At 39.8% G+C, this 20512-nt stretch overlaps 1 protein-coding gene across 1 annotated transcript in view; it reads right to left on the bottom strand.

Moving 5' to 3' along the window:
- LOC127862017 (sushi, von Willebrand factor type A, EGF and pentraxin domain-containing protein 1-like) overlaps nt 1-20512 on the bottom strand; it is a 62305-nt gene that overhangs the window by 20728 nt on the left and 21065 nt on the right. Inside the window, exons 14-26 of the mRNA XM_052400879.1 lie at nt 20016-20088; nt 17793-17933; nt 17242-17469; nt 16467-16628; nt 15728-15889; nt 14700-14861; nt 13811-13981; nt 13321-13434; nt 12738-12851; nt 11815-12016; nt 10928-11085; nt 10465-10663; nt 3539-3711 (exon numbers count right to left, since the gene is read on the bottom strand). Of these exons, the coding sequence (XP_052256839.1) occupies nt 3539-3711; nt 10465-10663; nt 10928-11085; nt 11815-12016; nt 12738-12851; nt 13321-13434; nt 13811-13981; nt 14700-14861; nt 15728-15889; nt 16467-16628; nt 17242-17469; nt 17793-17933; nt 20016-20088 (2059 nt within the window). The remainder of the gene's footprint in view (nt 1-3538; nt 3712-10464; nt 10664-10927; nt 11086-11814; nt 12017-12737; nt 12852-13320; nt 13435-13810; nt 13982-14699; nt 14862-15727; nt 15890-16466; nt 16629-17241; nt 17470-17792; nt 17934-20015; nt 20089-20512) is intronic.

The following is a 20512-nucleotide window of genomic DNA, read 5'->3' as shown; positions in this document are numbered from 1 at the left end:
CTCATGAAGGAAGTGGATGGCTTCATTAAGATCACTAAGGCCAATGTCGGCTACATTGAAGCAAGACCCTCATGAAGGAAGTGGACGGCTTCATTGAGATCACCAAGGCCAATGTCGGCTACATTGAAGAAAGACCGTAATAAAGGAAATGGACGACTTTATTGAGATCACTAAGACCAATGTCGGCTTCATTAAAGCATGACCCTTATAAAGGAAATTGACGACTTCATTGGGATCACTAAGGCCAATATCGGCTACATTGAAGCAAGACCCTCATGAAGGAAGTGGATGGTTTCATTGAGATCACTAAGGCCGATGTCGGCTACATTGAAGCAAGACCCTCATGAAGGAAGTGGATGGCTTCATTGAGATCACTAAGGACAATGTCGGCAACATTGAAGCAAGACCCTAAAAAAGGAAATGGACGACTTCATTGCGATCACTGAGGCCAATGTCGGCTACATTGAAGCAAGACCCTACTTAAGGAAATGGACGACTTCATTGAGATCACTAAGGCCAATGTCGAATTTATTGAAGCAAGACCCTAATAAAGGAAATGGACGACTTCATTGAGATCACTAAGGCCAATGTCGGCTTCATTGAAGAAAGACCCTAATAAAGGAAGTGGACGACTTCATTGCGATCACTGAGGCCAATGTCGGCTACATTGAAGCAAGACCCTTATAAAGGAAATGGACAACTTCATTGAGATCACTAAGGCCAATGTCGGATTTATTGAAGCAAGACCCTAATAAAGGAAATGAACGACTTCATTGAGATCACTAAGGCCAATGTCGGCAACATTGAAGCAATACCCTAATAAAGGAAATGGACGACTTCATTGAGATCACTAAGGCCAATGTCGGCTACATTGAAGTAAGACCCTCATGAAGGAAGTGCATGGCTTCATTGAGATCACTAAGGCCAATGTCGGCTACATAGAAGCAAGACCCTCATGAAGGAAGTGGATGGCTTCATTGAGATCACTAAGGACAATGTCGGCTACATGGAAGCAAGACCCTCATGAAGGAAGTGGATGGCTTCATTGAGATCACTAAGGACAATGTAGGTTACGTGGAAGCATGACCCTCATGAAAGAAGTGGGCGGCTCCATTGAGATCACAAAGGACAATGTCGGCTACATTGAAGCAAGACCCTAATAAAGGAAGTGGACGACTTCATTGCGATCACTAAGGCCAATGTCGGCTACATTTAAGCAAGACCCTAATAAAGGAAATGGACGACTTCATTAAGATCACTTAGGCCAATGTCGGCTACATTGAAGCAAGACCCTAATAAAGGAAGTGGATGGCTTCATTGAGATCACTAAGGCCAATGTCGGCTACATTGAAGCAAGACCCTAATAAAGGAAATGGACGACTTCATTGAGATCACTTAGGCCAATGTCGGCAAAATTAAAGAAAGAACCTCATAAAAGAAGTGGATGGTTTCATTTAGAGCACTAAGGCCAAGTCGGCTACATTGAAGCAAGACCCTCATGAAGGAAGTGGACGACTTCATTGAGATCACTAAGAAAATGTCGGCTACATGGAAGCAAGACCCTCATGAAGGAAGTGGACGGCTCCGTTGAGATCACTAAGGACAATGTCGGCTACATTTAAGCAAGACCCTCATGAAGGAAGTGGACGGCTTCATTGAGATCGAGAGCTTCACTAAGGCAAATGTCGGCTTTATTAAAGCCAGACTCCTCATTGAGGCTTAGTTTGTCTTTTTTAAGCCAGAGCTTCCGGACAGTTAGGTCTGCGTCTCTAAAGCATGAGGTTTCAAGTCTCTCTTTCTATATATTTACATGAAATTTATTTATTGTTGTAAATAAATTATTTGTTTATGCAAGATAGCCCGAGAAAACAATTTGTTATTATATATTTTATGATTTGCCTTCCAAAGGCTTCGGGAGCGCGCTGGAATTGTCAACATCGTATTTTACTACAATCGATCATGTTCGCAAAATTAACTTCAAATCAATTAAAAGTTATTTTTAAAAATCTTAAATATACATTTTTTAAGTTTTGTATGGACGGCATTAATATTATTAGAGCTTGAAATACTTTTTGTATTTAAAAAATCTAACAACTTTCGGGGGGGGGGGGGCAACTACCCTATTTTCTCCGATGTAACATAAAACAAACATCATTAGTTCGGGCTAATGTTTTCGTTTTCAAATTTGAGGTGCCTTGGAGCGTGTCTTGAGATAATGTTAACTACCATTCATACATTTTATCTTTCGTCCTTCGCTAGTGGATGGCTTCTTTGAGAACACTAAGGCAAATGTCGGCTACATTGAAGCAAGACCCTAATAAAGGAAATGGACGACTTCATTGAGATCACTAAGGCCAATGTCGGCTAAATTGAAGCAAGACCCTAATAAAGGAAGTGGATGGCTTCATTGAGATCACTAAGGCCAATGTCTGCTACATTGAAGTAAGGCCCTAATAAAGGAAATGGACGACTTCATTGAGATCACTAAGGCCAATGTCGGATACATTGAAGCAAGACCCTCGTGAAGGAAGTGGACGACTTCATTGAGATCACTAAGGCCAATGTCGGCTACATTGAAGCAAGACCCTAATACAGGAAGTGAATGGTTTCATTTAGATCACTAAGACCAATGTCGAGTACATTGAAGCAAGACCCAAAAAAGGAAGTGGACGACTTCATTGAGATCACCAAGGACAATGTCAGCTACATTGAAGCAAGACCCTCGTGAAGGAAGTGAATAGTTTCATTGAGATCACTAAGGTCAATGTCGGCTACATTGAAGCAAGACCCTCATGAAGGAAGTGGACGACTTCATTGAGATCACTAAGGACAATGTCGGCTACTTAGAAGCAAGACCCTCAAGAAGGAAGTGGATGGCTTCATTAAGATCACTAAGGACTATGTCGGCTACATTTAAGCAAGACCCTCGTGAAGGAAGTGGACGGCTTCATTGAGATCGAGAGCTTCACTAAGGCAAATGTCGGCTTTACTAAAGCCAGACTCCTCATTGAGGCTTAGTTTGTCTTTTTTAAGCCAGAGCTTCCGGACAGTTAGGTCGGCGTCTCTAAAGCCTGAGGCCTTAAGTCTCTCTTTCTATAAATTTACATGAAATTTATTTATTGTTGTAAATAAATCAATTGTTTATGTAAGATAGCCCGAGAAAACAATTTGTTATTATATACAGTATTTTATGGTTTTCCTTCCAAAGGCTTCGGGAGCGCGCTGGAATTTTCAACAACGTATTTTACTACAATCGATCATGTTCGCAAAATTAACTTCAAATTAATTAAAATTTATTTTAAAAAATCTTAAATATACATTTTTTAAAGTTCTGTATGGACGGCATTAATATTATTAGAGCGTGAAATACTTTTTGTATTTAAAAAATCTAACAGAACTTTCGGGGGGGGGGGGAGCATCTACCCATTTTTTCCGATGTAGCATAAAACAAACATCATAAGTTCGGCCTAATGTTTTCGTTTTCAAATTTGGGGTGCCTTGGAGCGTGTCTTGAGATAATGTTAACTACCATACATACCTGTTATCTTTTGTCCTTCAGCCAAGTTTTTGCCGCTGTCACTGGGTATACCGTTCATATATATCCTCCACGTGCCTCGGTTTGAGGACCACAGCACGCACACGTGAATCCACTGACCAGTGTTGGCCTTCACGATAGTGGTCCTGTTGTCACCGTTAACGTAGAACGCCCACCTGTTGGCGACAATTTATGTGTTGACGACCGCCAAAATGGACAGGGGCAATCTATAGGTTTGTATAGAAATCGCCAATCTTGTATACTTTTTATCCGATACTATGATCATGTATTAAGGTATAGACCATAAACACACTGGGACATGGGACATTGTATTGAATATCTTAGATGTATCTTAACGTTTGATATCTTACGAAAAATCAATATTTTACGCATTTAAGTATAGAAATACATTTGTTAATCAGCTAACTAAATAACAAACAGTTACTCTTAGAGGATAATTGAAGATGAGTCTAGTCTCATAATCAGAATATAAACACAAGCATAACATGCATGCCTGAAAGAGGTTTAAAGGTTTATTTAAATAAATAGATCCATAAATTCTGTCTAAGCTACGGAATCCGGATAGTGCCATCTATAATCTCGCCCTTCTTTCATCAAGGGCGACACTAGACACACGAAGCGATACACGATATTTTGCGCGACAGTCGCGGCGACACACGATATATTTAAAACGATATATCGCCCTTGTGTAGGTAGCTCAAAAGGCGATATATCGAGTTAAATATATCGTGCGTCGCCGCGACTGTCGCGCAAACTATCGTGCTTCGCCGCGACTGTCGCGAAAATATCGTGTGTCTAGGCGACTGTCGCGAAAAATATCGTGCGTCGCCGCGACTGTCGCGAAAAATATCGTGTATCGCTTCGTGTGTCGTGTCTCGCATTCAAAGGGACACTAGACACACGAAGCGGTACACGATATTTTGCGCGACAGTCGCGGCGACGCACGATATTTTATTATTCAAATATCGCCCATATTGACCGAATCTGGTGTATCGCGGTCTAATTTCAGACCGCGACACTAGACACACGAAGCAATACTCGATATTTTGCGCGACAGTCGCAGCGACGCACGATATTTGTACTGTTCAAATATCGCTGTAATAATATCGCCTGTCCACTGTCAGGTTTTCAAAAAATCAGGGGAGACAAAAGGGGGATATTTTTACGTAATCAAGCATGTGCATCATGTCGTATATATATCTTTTGATATAATATTATTATATAATAATGTTAATGTCTGATCAGCAATTAAAATATATATGATTGATATAGCAAGCTATTCGCTTCTTATACTTCAATCTGTCCATAAATAAGTATTTAATATTACATACATATTTTATATAAACGTATATTTGCTGATAGGAAAATCGCTTGGAATAACGATTTTGAATATAACACTGCGTTCCCAAGGTTGAGTTATTAGTTGTTCGTTTCTACGGTTCAACGTGCATTACGTGCTTTTTGTTTAAATCGTATTAGACATGCACAAAACTGACAAAAGTAACAGTGTGAACATTATCTGAAAATAATTATATAATAGTCATTTATATTATATCTGGAACCCTTTTAAGCAATATGAAACAAACGTGTTGCGCCCTTCAAAAGCGTATTTGTTAGCCAATATAAATATTATAAAATTGTTGTTTGCACTGTATGCAGTTCTATTTATGCCGATAATTTATTTGAGAAAGCATTATAAAGGGTATTTAAAGGTAAAACAATAGCAGCAACAAAAATACCGTCTAATTAATGTATCAATAACCTGGACATTAATGTTACTCGTCAAGAATCTGGATAACCTATAAATGATTATTACACATATAATGAAAAGAAATCTTCTGGTTTCATATTGATGTCTTACTTTAAGTTAAACGTTATCTACAAATCTGCAATCCTATTGTAAGTGATACAGAATATAATGATATTTTATCTTAAAATTGATATAAATTTTACTCGATAGTTCAAATTTCTGAATAATTTATAAAATATATCCTTGACAATATATATCAAAATTATTATGAAAATTAATTAATTTGTACTTGGGTTACTAATGCTAGAATAATCTTTTATAAGTGTGTCGAGGGCAGCAATATTGATAATAAATGGTTAAAAATTACCGTAACACCGTTTAAAAACGCACCAGTCGACAGGCGATATTATTACAGCGATATTTGAACAGTACAAATATCGTGCGTCGCTGCGACTGTCGCGCAAAATATCGAGTATCCCTTCGTGTGTCTAGTGTCGCGGTCTGGAATAAGACCGCGATACACGAGATTCGGATAATATGGGCGATATTTGAAGAATAAAATATCGTGCGTTGCCGCGACTGTCGCGCAAAATATCGTGTATCGCTTCGTGTGTCTAGTGTTGCCCTTTGAATGCGAGACACGACACACGAAGCGATACACTATATTTTTCGCGACAGTCGCGGCGACGCACGATATTTTTCGCGACAGTCGCCTCGACACACGATATTTTTCGCGACAGTCGCGGCGAAGCACGATATTTTGCGCGACAGTCGCGGCGACGCACGATATATTTAACACGATATATCGCCTTTTGGGCTACCTACACAAGGGCGATATATCGTTTTAAATATATCGTGTGTCACCGCGAAAAAATATCATGCGTCGAGGCGACTGTCGCGAAAAATATCGTGTATCGCTTCGTGTGTCTAGTGTCGCCCTTGATGAAAGAAGGGCGAGATTATAGATGGCACTATCCGGATTCCGTACTATTCACCAAGCACACTCGGTCAGTGTGAATAATTTCCTCTCATTATCAGTCGGAGTACAGCTCACCCATCATTTTCGCCCAGCAAATAAATACTCATCTGTCATTATCAGTCAGAGTACATATCACCCAAAATCATCGCCCAGCAAGTAAATACTCACCTATAATTATCAATCAGAGTAAAGCTCACCCATCATCATCGACCAGCAAGTAAATACTCACCTATCATTATCAGTCAGAGTACATCTCAACCATCATCATCGACCAGCAAGTAAATACTAACCTATCATTATCAGTCAGAGTACAGCTCACACATCATCATCGCTCAGCAAGTAAATACTCACCTATCATCATCAGTCAGAGTACAGCTCACCCATCATCATCGCCCAGCAAGTTAATACTCACCTATCATGATCAGTCAGAGTACATCTCACCCATTATCATCGCCCAACAAGAAAATACTCACCTATCATTATCAGTCAGAGTAAAGCTTACCCAACATCGTCGCTCAGCAAGTAAATACTCACCTATCATTATCAGTCAGAGTAAAGCTCACCCATCATAATCGCCCAGCAAGTAAATACTCACCTATCATGATCAGTCAGAGTAAAGCTCACCCATCATCATCGCCCAGCAAGTAAATACTCACCTATCATGATCAGTCAGAGTATATCTCACCAATCATCATCGCCCAGCAAGTAAATACTCACCTTTCATGATCAGTCAGAGTAAAGCTCACCCATCATCATCGCCCAGCAAGTAAATACTCACCTATCATGATCAGTCAGAGTATATCTCACCAATCATCATCGCCCAGCAAGTAAATACTCACCTTTCATGATCAGTCAGAGTACATCTCACTCATCATCATCGACCAGCAAGTAAATACTCACCTATCATTATCAGTCAGAGTATGGCTTACCCATCATCATCGACCAGCAAGTAAATACTCACCTATCATTATCAGTCAGAGTAAATCTCACCCATCATCATCGACCAACAAGTAAATACTCACCTATCATGATCAGTCAGAGTACATCTCACCAATCATCATCGCCCAGCAAGTAAATACTCACCTTTCATGATCAATCAGAGTACAGCCCAACCATCATCATCGACCAGCAAGTAAACACTCACATATCATGATCAGTCAGAGTACAGCTCACCCATCATCATCGACCAGCAAGTAAACACTCACCTTTCATGATCAATCAGAGTACAGCCAACCCATCATCATCGACCAGTAAGTAAACACTCACATATCATTATCAGTCAGAGTACAGCCCACCCATCATCATCGACCAGCAAGTAAACACTCACCTTTCATGATCAATCAGAGTACAGCCCACCCATCATCATCGACCAGCAAGTAAACACTCACATATCATGATCAGTCAGAGTACATCTCACTCATCATCATCGCCCAGCAAGTAAATACTCACCTATCATTATCAGTCAGAGTAAAGCTTACCCATCATCATCGACCAGCAAGTAAACACTCACCTTTCATGATCAGTCAGAGTAAAGCTTACCCATCATCATCGATCAGCAAGTAAATACTCACCTATCATTATCAGTCAGAGTACATCTCACCCATCATTATCGCTCAGCAAGTAAATACTCACCTATTATTATCAGTCAGAGTATGGCTTACCCATCATCATCGACCAGCAAATAAATACTCACCTATCATTATCAGTCAGAGTACATCTCACCCATCATCATCGACCAGCAAGTAAATACTCACCTATCATGATCAGTCAGAGTAAAGCTTACCCATCATCATCGACCAACAAGTAATCACTCACCTATCATGATCAGTCAGAGTAAAGCTCACCCATCATCATCGACCAGCAAGTAAACACTCACCTATCATGATAAGTAAGAGTAAAGCTTACCCATCATCATCGACCAGCAAGTAAACACTCACCTATCATGATCAGTCAGAGTAAAGCTCACCCATCATCATCGACCAGCAAGAAAATACTCACCTATCATGATCACTCAGAGTAAAGCTTACCCATCATCATCGCCCAGCAAGTAAATACTCACCTTTCATGATCAGTCAGAGTAAAGCTCACCCATCATCATCGCCCAGCAAGTAAATATTCACCTATCATGATCAGTCAGAGTACATCTCACCCATCCTCATCGACCAGCAAGTAGATACTCACCTATCATTATCAGTCAGAGTACAGCTCACCCACCATCATCGCTCAGCAAGTAAATACTCACCTATCATTATCAGTCAGAGTAAAGCTCACCCATCATCATCGCCCAGCAAGTAAATACTCACCTATCATTATCAGTCAGAGTACAGCTCACCCATCATCATCGCCCATCAAGTAAATACTCACCTATCATTATCAGTCAGAGTACATCTCACAAATAAACATCGCCCATCATCAGTCATGAAATAATTAGCCTATTATAATCAGTCAGTTTGAATACTTACTGATAATAGTAAGTCAATTAAAATGCTCACCCATAAAAATCAGTCTATGCGAATGCATATCCATAAAAATCGCCCGGCATAAAAATACTCATCCATTTATACTCAGTCGAAATGAATACTCACCCAACATAATAAGTCAGCTTTAATCTTTGCCCAAATAAAATAATCAGCGGGAATTTTCACTCTAATAATCGATCAGAGTGAATACTCATCTATCACAATATGTCAGCGTAAATACCCAACGTTATCGGTCAGAGTTTATGCTCACCCATGGTATTCAGTTAGTGTGAATACTCAACCATGATTATCGGTGGGTGTGATTACACATCGGTGAGTGTGAATTCTTAACAATCATGATAGGTCAGCGTGAATTCTCGCATATTATTATCAGAGTGAATACTCACCTATCACAACCAGTCAGGCTAAATACTTACACGTACTTATCGGTCAGTGTGAAAACTCAGCAATCACAATCTGTATGAGTGAATACTCAAATATCATAATCGGTCAGAGTGAATACTCAACCAACATAATCGGTTAGAGTGAATATTTACATAACATCATCGTTCAGCGTGAATACTCACCTTTCATTATCGGTCAGAGTGAATACCCTTTTATAATTATCGTCCAGATAGAATACCAACCCAGCATCATCGTTTAAAGTGAATACAAACCCAACCTCATCGGTTAGAGTAAATACAAACCCAACATCATCGGTTAGAGTGAATACTCACCCAACATAATCGGTTAGAGTGGATACTCACCCAACATCATTGGTCAGAGTGAATACTCGCCAATCATTATCGGTCAGAGTATATACTCAATCCCCATCATCGGACAGAGTGAATACTCACCCCGACATAATCGGTCAGAGTCAATACTCACCCTTCATCATCGGTCAGAGTAAATACTCAACCAACATAATCGGTCAGATTGAAAACTCACCCACCATAATCGGTCAAAGTGAATACTCATCCAACATAATTTATCAGAGTGAATGCTCACCCAACATAATCGGTCAGAATCAATACTGATCATTCATAATGGGTCAGAGTAAATACTCAACCAACATAATCGGTCAGAGTGAATACTAATCCGACAAAGTCAATCGGAGGGAATACTCACCCAACACAATCGGCCCGAATTAATACTCATCCTTCATAATCGGTCAGAGTGAATACTCAACCATCATTATCGGCCAGAGTGAATACAAAGCCAACATCATCGGTTAGAGTTAATACAAACCCAACATCATCGGTAAGAGTGAATACTCACCCAACATCATCGGTAAGAGTGATTACTTACCCAACATAATCAGTAAGAGTGAATACACACCAAACATTATCGGTCAGAGTGAATACTCATCAATCATCATCGGTCAGAGTAAATACTCAACCATCATAATCGGTAGGAGTGAATACTCTCTCAACATAATCAGACTTATTCATCCTTCATAATCGGTCAGAGTAAATACCACCCAACATTATCGGTCAGAATTAATACTTACCATGCATAATCGGTCAGAGTAAATACTCACCTTACATAATAGGTCAGAGTGAATACTGACCCGACATAATCGGTCAACGTTAATACTTTACCAACATAATCGGTCAGAGAAAATACTCAACCAACATAATCGGTCAGAGGGAATACTAAACCATCATAATAGGTAAGCGTGAACACTCACAGTACATAATCGGTAAGAGTAAATACTCACCCATCATAATTGGTCAGCGTGAACACATTGTCGCCCTCCACGTTGGCATACGAGAAGGCGGTGCCCTGATTCGTGCTGTCGTCTGTCTTCATCCAGAAGCAGACGGTAACGGCGGTCAGGTCTTGCTTGATGGTCGTCAGCGCGTAGTCCGTCGTACTGGCCGTACGCGGGAAATCCAGCTGGAAGTTTGGGTCGATGTCTGCAACAGAAGACATAGGTCGGTATAAGTTCTTGTTTTGGTTGAATGTACAATAGCTCATTGAAATGACATGTTCACAGATTGTTTTTCTACTTTTGATACATGTAACTTGACATAAAAATCAAACACTTGACATCCCGTTCAAGAGACAACCCTTAGATATTAAGTAAACCTAGCACACTGCACCTCATCCAATTTCTAAATGGCTTGAAATCGTACAATGCCGAGAGGGCATAACAACGGAATAACAATAAAAATACGTACTCTGGTCGCAGTTACGGCCCGTTTTGGCAATGGGACATATGCACTTGTAGTCGTTCACAAGGTCCTGGCAGGTTGCCGGAGCCACGCAGGGTCCGCTGGCGCACTCGTCCTTGTTGATCTCGCAGTTCTCTCCATCGTAACCCGGAGGACAATCGCAACTGAAGGGAGAGAGAGACACATGATCGTTAAGTGTCTGGGCGAGATGACACTTTCCGTCTGCAGTGTTTGTTACGAGTTAATAGAAATAGAAAATAGCATACAAACGGACAGTGTAGTTCAAATTTCGGAAAAAGGCCCATCCCAACAAATGCCACCCCACTCATTTGTCACCGTGTGCTATTGTCATCCAAAAAAAAAGACATATTTCCGCCAACAGTTGATTATTATTAGAAATTTGCCTCGTAATAGGCCATGTAAAGTCTGCGCTGGGTATTCCATGACGGCAATTTACGCCTGAGTTACGGTTAAAAGACAAATCCTTGAAATAGTGGAGAAAACTAAATATAAACGGACATCGTCGTCCCGGATAAGCCTTGCGTAGTTCTCAAACTGATCCGGAATCTGCATTAAACCACTTTTTTAACGAAATGCCTTCTATTAAATGGATTGTTTTTTAATTAAGGGTACGCATTCTATCGTATTGTATTGAGTTTTACTCACAATCTAAACATGCCCAGGTCCAGAATACAATAAATAATGTTACATTGTTCTAGTCGTATATGTCTGGACGGTGTTTCATAAACAGTTAACTATAAGAAGTATGTGACGAGTTATATAAAGTACAATTGATAAAAAACAAAAACAATCGCGAATATTGTTTATGACAAATAAATCAGACACATCTTAATACTAGTATATGGAACACCACATATCTATACGTCACTTACGTGTATCCGTCTACGTCATCGACGCACGTGGCGTCGTTCTTACAGGGTCCGCTTGCACAGTCGTCGTCGTCGATCTCACACTGCTCTCCTCGGAGGCCCGGCGGACAGTCGCAGCGGTAGCCGCCAGCGCCATCCACGCACGTTCCGTTATTTAGGCACGGCGACGACACACACTCGTCAATGTTCGTCTCGCATAGAACGCCTGTACAACGGAAGGGACTACAAATAGGTATTGAAGAGTATCGAACGCTAAAACTGAGAGTCGTGAAAATATACGTGGTTACATAATCGTAAAGCGTTGTAAATATGCATTAAAGAATATGGAATTTAAAAAATAATTAACAGTTGAATCGTGAAAATATCTATTAAAAAGACCGGTTCACAAAGTGGCAAAATGAAAGTTACTATCAATTTTCATTGATTCTGAGAAGAATGCATTATTAAAAGAAGCAAAATAACACTATTGAATTATATTTCGACAATATTTTTGTTTAAAGATACGAACGTAAATGAAGAAAGACACAATATAAGGCACAATACATCGATAACTTGGACAATATGTACATTGCCAACGTGCTAGTACACGCTGGTCATCCGGATCCTTAGATAATGGATGACACTTTCCACATTGACGTGGACAATATGTGCATTGCTAACGTACTAGTACACGCTTGGACAATATGTGCATTGCTAACGTACTAGTACACGCTGGTCTTCCGGATCCTTCGATAATGGATGACACTTTCCGCTTTGGCGTGATTTTTATTTAGAAGAGACTTCTTTCAAACGAAAACAAAAATTTAATCAGAAAGTGTCCTCCCTGATTAGCCTGTGCGGACTGAAAAGGCTAATTTTGGATGACACTTTACGCACATGCATTAAGCCCGTTTTTCCGAAAGCGCTACTCATATGTATAGCGTTACCCGTGTAACCATGGACACAACTACACGTATAGCCGTCCAGCTGATCCACGCAGACGCCGCCATTCAAGCAGACGATCTCTGAGCAGTCATCAATGTCAGTCTCGCACTTCTTTCCTGAAAAAAGGTTTACAATGTTGACTACTCGAAAAACATTGTTTGCATTTCCCTTCTGGATCACTAAGGTTTTTCCAACAATTTGTAAGCAAGTCATTGAATTATAAATTAGCGTGCTTGTTAATTCCCACTGAACTACTAACCGTTGGTTAACATGTTTAACTTAGCCACTCGCAACTGGGCATTTATATAAGTGAGTATACCTTTACGAACAGCAGCTTGCATGAATATGATAATATTCGTCATCCGTTTTTCTCTATAAACAGTTTCGTCCATATAAAGGACCGGTCATTTTAATATCTACATCCTTATTTTTCTCTCAAGTTATTAGATTGAATACTAAAAATGTTTTGTTCGAAAATAATAACTCTCATATTGAATGTTTGCATTAGTATCTTTGTCAAGGTTTATTGAATTCAACGCATAATGCGCTACTACACAGTGTGTAAGTCAGAGTGTTTCTTCTCACCGGTGTATCCCAGTGCACAATGACACAGGTAGTCCCCTAGACCGTCCTCGCACGTGCCCCCGTGCAGACACGGGTTGACGTCACACTCGTTCAACTCCGTGTCACAGTGCACACCTACAAGAACATAGAGGAGTGAATGTTTATTGTCGGTGTGATAACGCATTGTATCATCACTTGAAAGGGAGAAAATTGAATATAAACGAGTGCTAGCGGGAGTTAAAGATTGGTGCGTAAATTATCGACCTTGCTATATACATCATCATTTTCTCACGACACTGAATTCGAATCATAGAATAAAAAAACGTTTGGTTAACAAACAAGAGATTTCATAATCAACATAAGTTAATAATTGAAAAAGAAACACCTGGCAAAGTCGATAAAGTTTTGAAAGGTCGGGAATATTAAAGTACAGCGGACCGAATAAAACGACATAAACAATTTCTACACATAAACCACGGCGACACAACAATCAACTCCGCTAGCGCCCCACCCCCGAATCCCTCGGTGCAATTGCACTCAAAACCCTGGCCGCTCGGCGCCGGGCTGCAGGTGGCGTTGTTCTTGCAAGGCATGGAGAAGCAGTCGTCAAACGCCAGTTCGGCCTGCGGCGCCTCACTCACTTCCGGTGGAGCGACGTCTTGCGGGTAGTCCGACTGCGCCACTGGCAAGAGACAAAACGGGTGTGATAACATGGTAAAGTATTGGCCATGAGATCTGGACCGAAACTGCATTCAATCGTCAGGATCTGCATTAAAAAATCCTAAGAAAAATCTCAACTTAATTTATTATCACTTAACATAAGGATTGAATCTTCTTTTTCGAAATCAAACGTTTCCGCTTTAAAAAATCAATCATTGTAGAAATGCTTACGTCTTTAAAAAATAAAATAAAATAAATCGTACAAACAAGTCACTTTTGTTTAGTAAAATGTTTTTTTACATCTTTAAAACAATTTTAAGTATAAAGAATTCCTTTACATGAAAAGGCATTACAATTCGACTTCGTGAATCTTGAAGGCCACGAGCAGATTCGAACTTGTAATATAAACGTACTATTAAACGAAATATAAAGTTTAATAAGACGTCATGGAGTTGAGCAGTATGGGTTTCTACATTCATATCTGTGAATTATAAACGTCTTCCAAAATTAGAAATAATAACACGATAAAACAAAAAAGGCAATGTTATATCAACCTGCATGCAGCGAAAACGTTAACAGACATAAATGTAAGTTTACTCAAGTTCGTGGAAATATTTTGTTGAAACTTTTCTGACAACATAGAAAATGTATATTTATTAAACCGTCAAAATAATACTTGATATTGAGATGTAAATATGAAGCTGTTGTCTACGATAACCCGAGACAACCAGCATGCGCACTTTCACACTGCATGACGTCCGAGGCTCCGTCACTGAACGTATCCGCTCCCCCCGGGCACTTGATACACGCGGACTTCCCAGGCTTGGATTGAAATGTGCCCCGTGGACAGGGCCAGCACGGCTCCACCCCGGTCTTTGACACGTAACCCACGGAACATTTTTCTGCAATACAAGCGCAAATGTTTGCTTTTACTTGAAGGTATATTGTGAGAGAAAAAAAAGATCCACGACGAAACATGTGTTTGCATCGTTTTAAATTAATATTTCAAGTTCACGGATACGATCATTTAGACAGTCAGATTTATTTGTTGATGTTTTCTTTTCGAGCAAATCATCATACGCTGTATAGCACTGGAATGCATTGAACCTTAAGCCAGGAAATTGACACGTTTACCGGTACGTTAACTAAAAAAATCATTAAATACATATCTGAAAACGCTTCAAGCAATCCACTGAACCACAGTTATGTATTTCTAACGATCAGAAGGGCTTGCTTACATTTGAAACAAATTATCACAGAAGCTATCAGTTTCATTCTAATACAACTTTTAAATCAACAAGGCGTTAGTTAAATAAGCTTAATCGACATTAAGTGTGAGTATGTGTGTATGTACAGTGGCTCGAAACAGTACGACATGGCAATACGCTTTAGAAAACGTACCTGTGCATTTGATCCGCATTGGTCCTCATGCCGTCAGTCCGTCTGTCCGTCCAAAACTTTAACATTGGTCATAACTTTTGAATATTGAAGATAGCAACTTGATATTTGGCATGCATGTGTATCTCATAGAGCTGCACATTTTGAGAGGTGAAAGGTCAAGGTTATGCTTCAAGGTCCAAACATGCATGCGCTTAAACGTACCGAGGGGATAGTATTTTGCCATCATGGGCCCATGACGCCCCGTCCAGGGTTGTTCAATTTTTGAGACACTTCACGAAGCGATTGTCCGTACCAGCCCTGGTATTTACTGCGGTCATCGTACGCTTTACAATTTTACAACGCTCTAAATGAACTTCAGAAAACACACCTTTACATTCGTTGGGGTCCATGACGCCTCGTCGTAAGGTGGTATACTGTTTGGGACACCTCTCACATTCCGCCTGCCCGTACCGGTCCTGATAGTAACCGCGGCGGCAGGTCTCACACGGCTCCACCGTCGTGTTTGAGAAGGTTCCCGGCAGACAGAGTGCTGGGGGCAGAATGGAAAACTTTCAGCAATGTTCAACGTACTAACTGTACATGGCATTCCATATAATGTGTTGTCATCAAAACTGGTGTTGGCAAGCTGCGAATTGAAGTTCAACGTACACAAGCCGTACATGAAAATATATCATTTAAGTTATAGATGACAATATAAGGAAATACGGTGAGAAAGTGAATCACATCGGTAAAAAAAGACATGGTCTTATAAATAAAACGTTTTTAACAAAATTAACGCTATTTTTCTTATGAAGCGACTAGATTCGCTTGGAACAAAAGATCCCATATAAAAGGAACTCAGCAGTGTACTAGTTTAGTTTGAAAATGTATGCATGTATAGATATATATTTACAAAACAATAGTTTTTAATTTAAATTTATGCGACACGTGCAAGCATTCGGTTTAAGACCCCGTCTAAAGCAGTCTTATGAAATAGAAGTTGCCAGACTAAACAACTGACAAGGTAAAAACAAAACGATGGAACAATAAATACGGAGGTTAGACTTGAAATTACGCTGAAATGTAATCTGCTAGACGCCCCATATTCGACGCTTATCAACACGTACTCGTGCAGTTGTGCTGACTGACGGAAAATGGTTCCATGGTGGAGGTGTTTCCGGGGCAGTACAAGCACGACACTTGACCGGCCAGGTGCTGGAACGTTCCCCGGGGGCATCCTTCGCACTCACGGGAAACGATGTTGAAGAACGTACCAATGGGGCACTTTGCTGAAAGGAGAACTATGTTTACACGGATATTTGGAGATTAAATACCGGAAAGGATGTTGTTTTCGGAGTTCTAAATAAATAAATTCATGAATTAATTATGTGTTTGAAACAACACACTTTTTATGAATGTTTATCAGTTAAATATTTGCATATTACTATTGCAAGCACTTAAGAGTATGCAGATAAAGTATTTAGACAGAACGTTATGTAGTAAATAAGATGCATAATACACTTTCTATACGCATATATTTACCGATATTATAGTATTGGGAAATTATATGTGTCTTGTTCTGAGAAAACTGGGCATAATGCATGTGCGTAAAGTGTCGTCCCATATTAGCCTGTGCAGTCCGCACAGGCTAATCAGGGATGACACTTTCCGCTTAAACTATATTTTCGGTAAAAAGGGACTTCCTTTAAACGAAAAAAACCATTACAGCGGAAAGTGTCGTCCCTGATTAGCCTGTACGGACTGGACAGGCTAATCTGGGACGACACTTTACGCACATGCATTTTGTCCAATTTTAACAGAACAAGACACATATTATCTGAATTGTTATAATAACTAATAAAACAATATAATGACTGACACGGCATCATCTGACCGACATACCGCATGACCTTCCTTTCTGGACACTTCCTGTCTCGCATGTGAACACGGGCGCCTCCCGGAGCTCGTACCCTTGTAGACTTAGCGGCTGACCCTCCACTTCCAGGTCAAGGTCGCCGCGGCGCGCGTCCTTCTCCATCGTCGTCTTGATGTTGTCGAACACCACCAATAGCTTCTGTTGCAGCGCCGAGACTTCCGGCGCGCCGGCGCCTGTGTTGTCTTTTACCTTGCCTTGTGGGATGGAAAGGGTTAGAAATTATACGTTAAAAAAACAACAGAGCGAAAAACTATATTGGTTTAAACAGACATCGAATAGAGAAAAATGTGTTCAATGAATAAAATCAATTTGACGGTTGAGTGAAGTTGTGCATTATAGCAAATGCAAATTTAAGATGCATTTAATTTTATCAAACGGTTTGCAGCGTTCTGTTAATAAACGTTTGAACAACAAATTCGTTCGTAACGGTCCCTCATATATGAAGCCATATACACGGTAGGAACCGATAAGGAGGTAAAATTGCATACAAAAAGAAAATGCATATTTCTTCGCATACCTGCCAGATTGTACGTAAAGGTCACGGTTGCATTGAGGGTCTCGTATTCTTCGTGCTCCTCGTCCAGCGTCTCTCGCTTTGCACGTGACACATGTGGAACGGACCGCTTTTCGCGGCCCAGAACGATATACACTCCGTCAACTGAAAGTTACGCGTAACAAAAGAAATATTAAATATAGTCACTCGTAAACTCCATTTTCAGAAATTATACGCAATGGTTTAGTTCCTATAGTTCAATTCGGGTTTGTTCATTCTCGTTTAACACGAATTAAATCAGACCATAACCGTAAGCTTCAATCGAGTAAAATCGCGTCCAGTACGAAAACTGATTTATTCTTCGTAACGTCCAGTACAGTAACTGGTTAATTCTTCGTAACGTCCAGTACAGTAACTGATTTATTCTTCGTAGTGTCCAGTACGGAAACTGATTTATTCTTCGTAACGTCGTACGAAAACTGACTTATTTTTCGTAACGTCCAGTACGAAAACTGATTTATTCTTCTAATTCTTTGCAACGTCCAGTACGAAAACTGATTTATTCGTCTTATTCTTCGTAACGTCCAGTACGAAAACTGATTTATTCTTCTCGTTCTTCGTAACGTTCAGTACGAAAACTGATTTATTCTTCGTAACGTCTAGTAAGGTAACTGATTTATTTTTCTTATTCTTTGTAACGTCCAGTACGAAAACTGATTTATTCTTCTTATTCTTCGTAACGTCCAGTACGGTAACTGATTTATTCTTCTTATTCTTCGTAACGTCCAGTACGAAAACTGATTTATTCTTCTTGTTCTTCGTAACGTCCAGTTCGAAAACTGATTTACTCTTCTTATTCTTCGTAACGTCAAGTACGGTAACTGATTTATTCTTCGTAACGTCCAGTACAGTAACTGATTTATTCTTCGTAACGTCCAGAACAGTAACTGATTTATTCTTCGTAATGTCCAGTACGGAAACTGATTTATTCTTCGGTACGTCGTACGAAAACTGATTTATTCTTCGTAACGTCCAGTACAGTAACTGATTTATTCTTCGTAACGTCCAGTACAGTAACTGATTTATTCTTCGTAATGTCCAGTACGAAAACTGATTTATTCTTCGTAACGTCGTACGAAAACTGACTTATTTTTCGTTATGTCCAGTACGAAAACTGATTTATTCTTCTTATTCTTTGCAACGTCCAGTGCGAAAACTGATTTATTCGTCTTATTCTTCGTAACGTCCAGTACGAAAACTGATTTATTCTTCTTGTTTTTCGTTACGTCCAGTACGAAAACTGATTTATTCTTCGTAACGTCCAGTACGGTAACTGATTTATTCTTCTTATTCTATGTAACGTCCAGTACGAAAACTGATTTATTCTTCTTATTCTTCGTAACGTCAGTACGAAAACTGATTTATTCTTCTTATTCTTCGTAACGTTCAGTACGAAAACTGATTTATTCTTCTTGTTCTTCGTAACGTCCAGTACGAAAACTGATTTATTCTTCTTATTCTTCGTAACGTCCAGTACGGTAACTGATTTATTCTTCGTAACGTCCAGTACAAAAACTGATTTATTCTTCTTAACGTCCAGTATGGTAACTGATTTATTCTTCGCAACGTCCAGTACGAAAACTGATTTATTCTTCGTAAGGTCCAGTACGGAAACTGATTTATTCTTCGTAACGTCCAGTACGAAAACTGATTTATTCTTCGTAACGTCCAGTACGAAAACTGATTTATTCTTCTTAACGTCCAGTACGGTAACTGATTTATTCTTCGCAACGTCCAGTACGAAAACTGATTCGTAACGTCCAGTACGGAAACTGATTTATTCTTCGTAACATCCAGTACGAAAACTGATTTATTCTTCGTAACGTCCAGTACGAAAACTTATTTATTCTTCGACACGTCCAGTACGGAAACTGATTTATTATTCGTAACGTCCAGTACGGTAACTGATTTATTCTTCGTAACGTCCAGTACGAAAACTGATTTATTCTTCGAAACGTCCTTTCCGGAAACTGATTTGTTGTTCGTAACGTCCAGTACGGAAACAGATTTATTCTTCATAACGGTACTTAAATATATGAATGCATAAAAGTCAGTAGCATCGTTAAAGTCACATATTTTAAGTGTTATTCTTTATCAGTTTAGTTAAGTTATATCAAACGGAGAGTATTTCTTAAATGTCATTGTGTAACTCAAACTGTAAGTGCTGGTCCGAATATTTTTCCTTACCTTTGTTTTCTCGACATGTGGTCTCCAGATCCCGGATGGAGCAATCCACACCTTCCTCACATAGTTCATTGATCTGGGGACAGAAATCAGCTCATACGATTTGGCATCGCAGAATAATATCCCCCGGAAATAATGGAGAAACGAAGAAAGCTGGTTCCTATTATGAGAGTGGCACGATCAGAGGGAAAGGCAGCCTATATTAAGGTCGACAGGTTGTTCATCAACAAACAGCTGTACGTCGAATAGGACAAGAGTGAGAGTGCCATAAAAGTAATCTCTTGGAATATTGAAGGGCTATCTTCTACAAAGAGCGGTGACAGCAAACTTTCGTCATTTTTAGCTGAACATGACATAATCTGTTTAATTGAGACTTGGACTAACAAAAAATCAACAATTGACTTTAAAGGCTACAGCAATCCTATACACTCGTACAGACGCTTCCAACACCGTAGGGCAAGGCGTTCGAGCGGCGGGATCATCGTTTATATTAGTGACAG

Source organism: Dreissena polymorpha, chromosome 16 (assembly GCF_020536995.1).
Source record: "Dreissena polymorpha isolate Duluth1 chromosome 16, UMN_Dpol_1.0, whole genome shotgun sequence".
NCBI classification, from domain to species: Eukaryota; Metazoa; Mollusca; class Bivalvia; order Myida; family Dreissenidae; genus Dreissena; species Dreissena polymorpha.
Note: the sequence above shows the minus strand (reverse complement) of the source record. Positions and strands in the feature narration are given on the sequence as shown.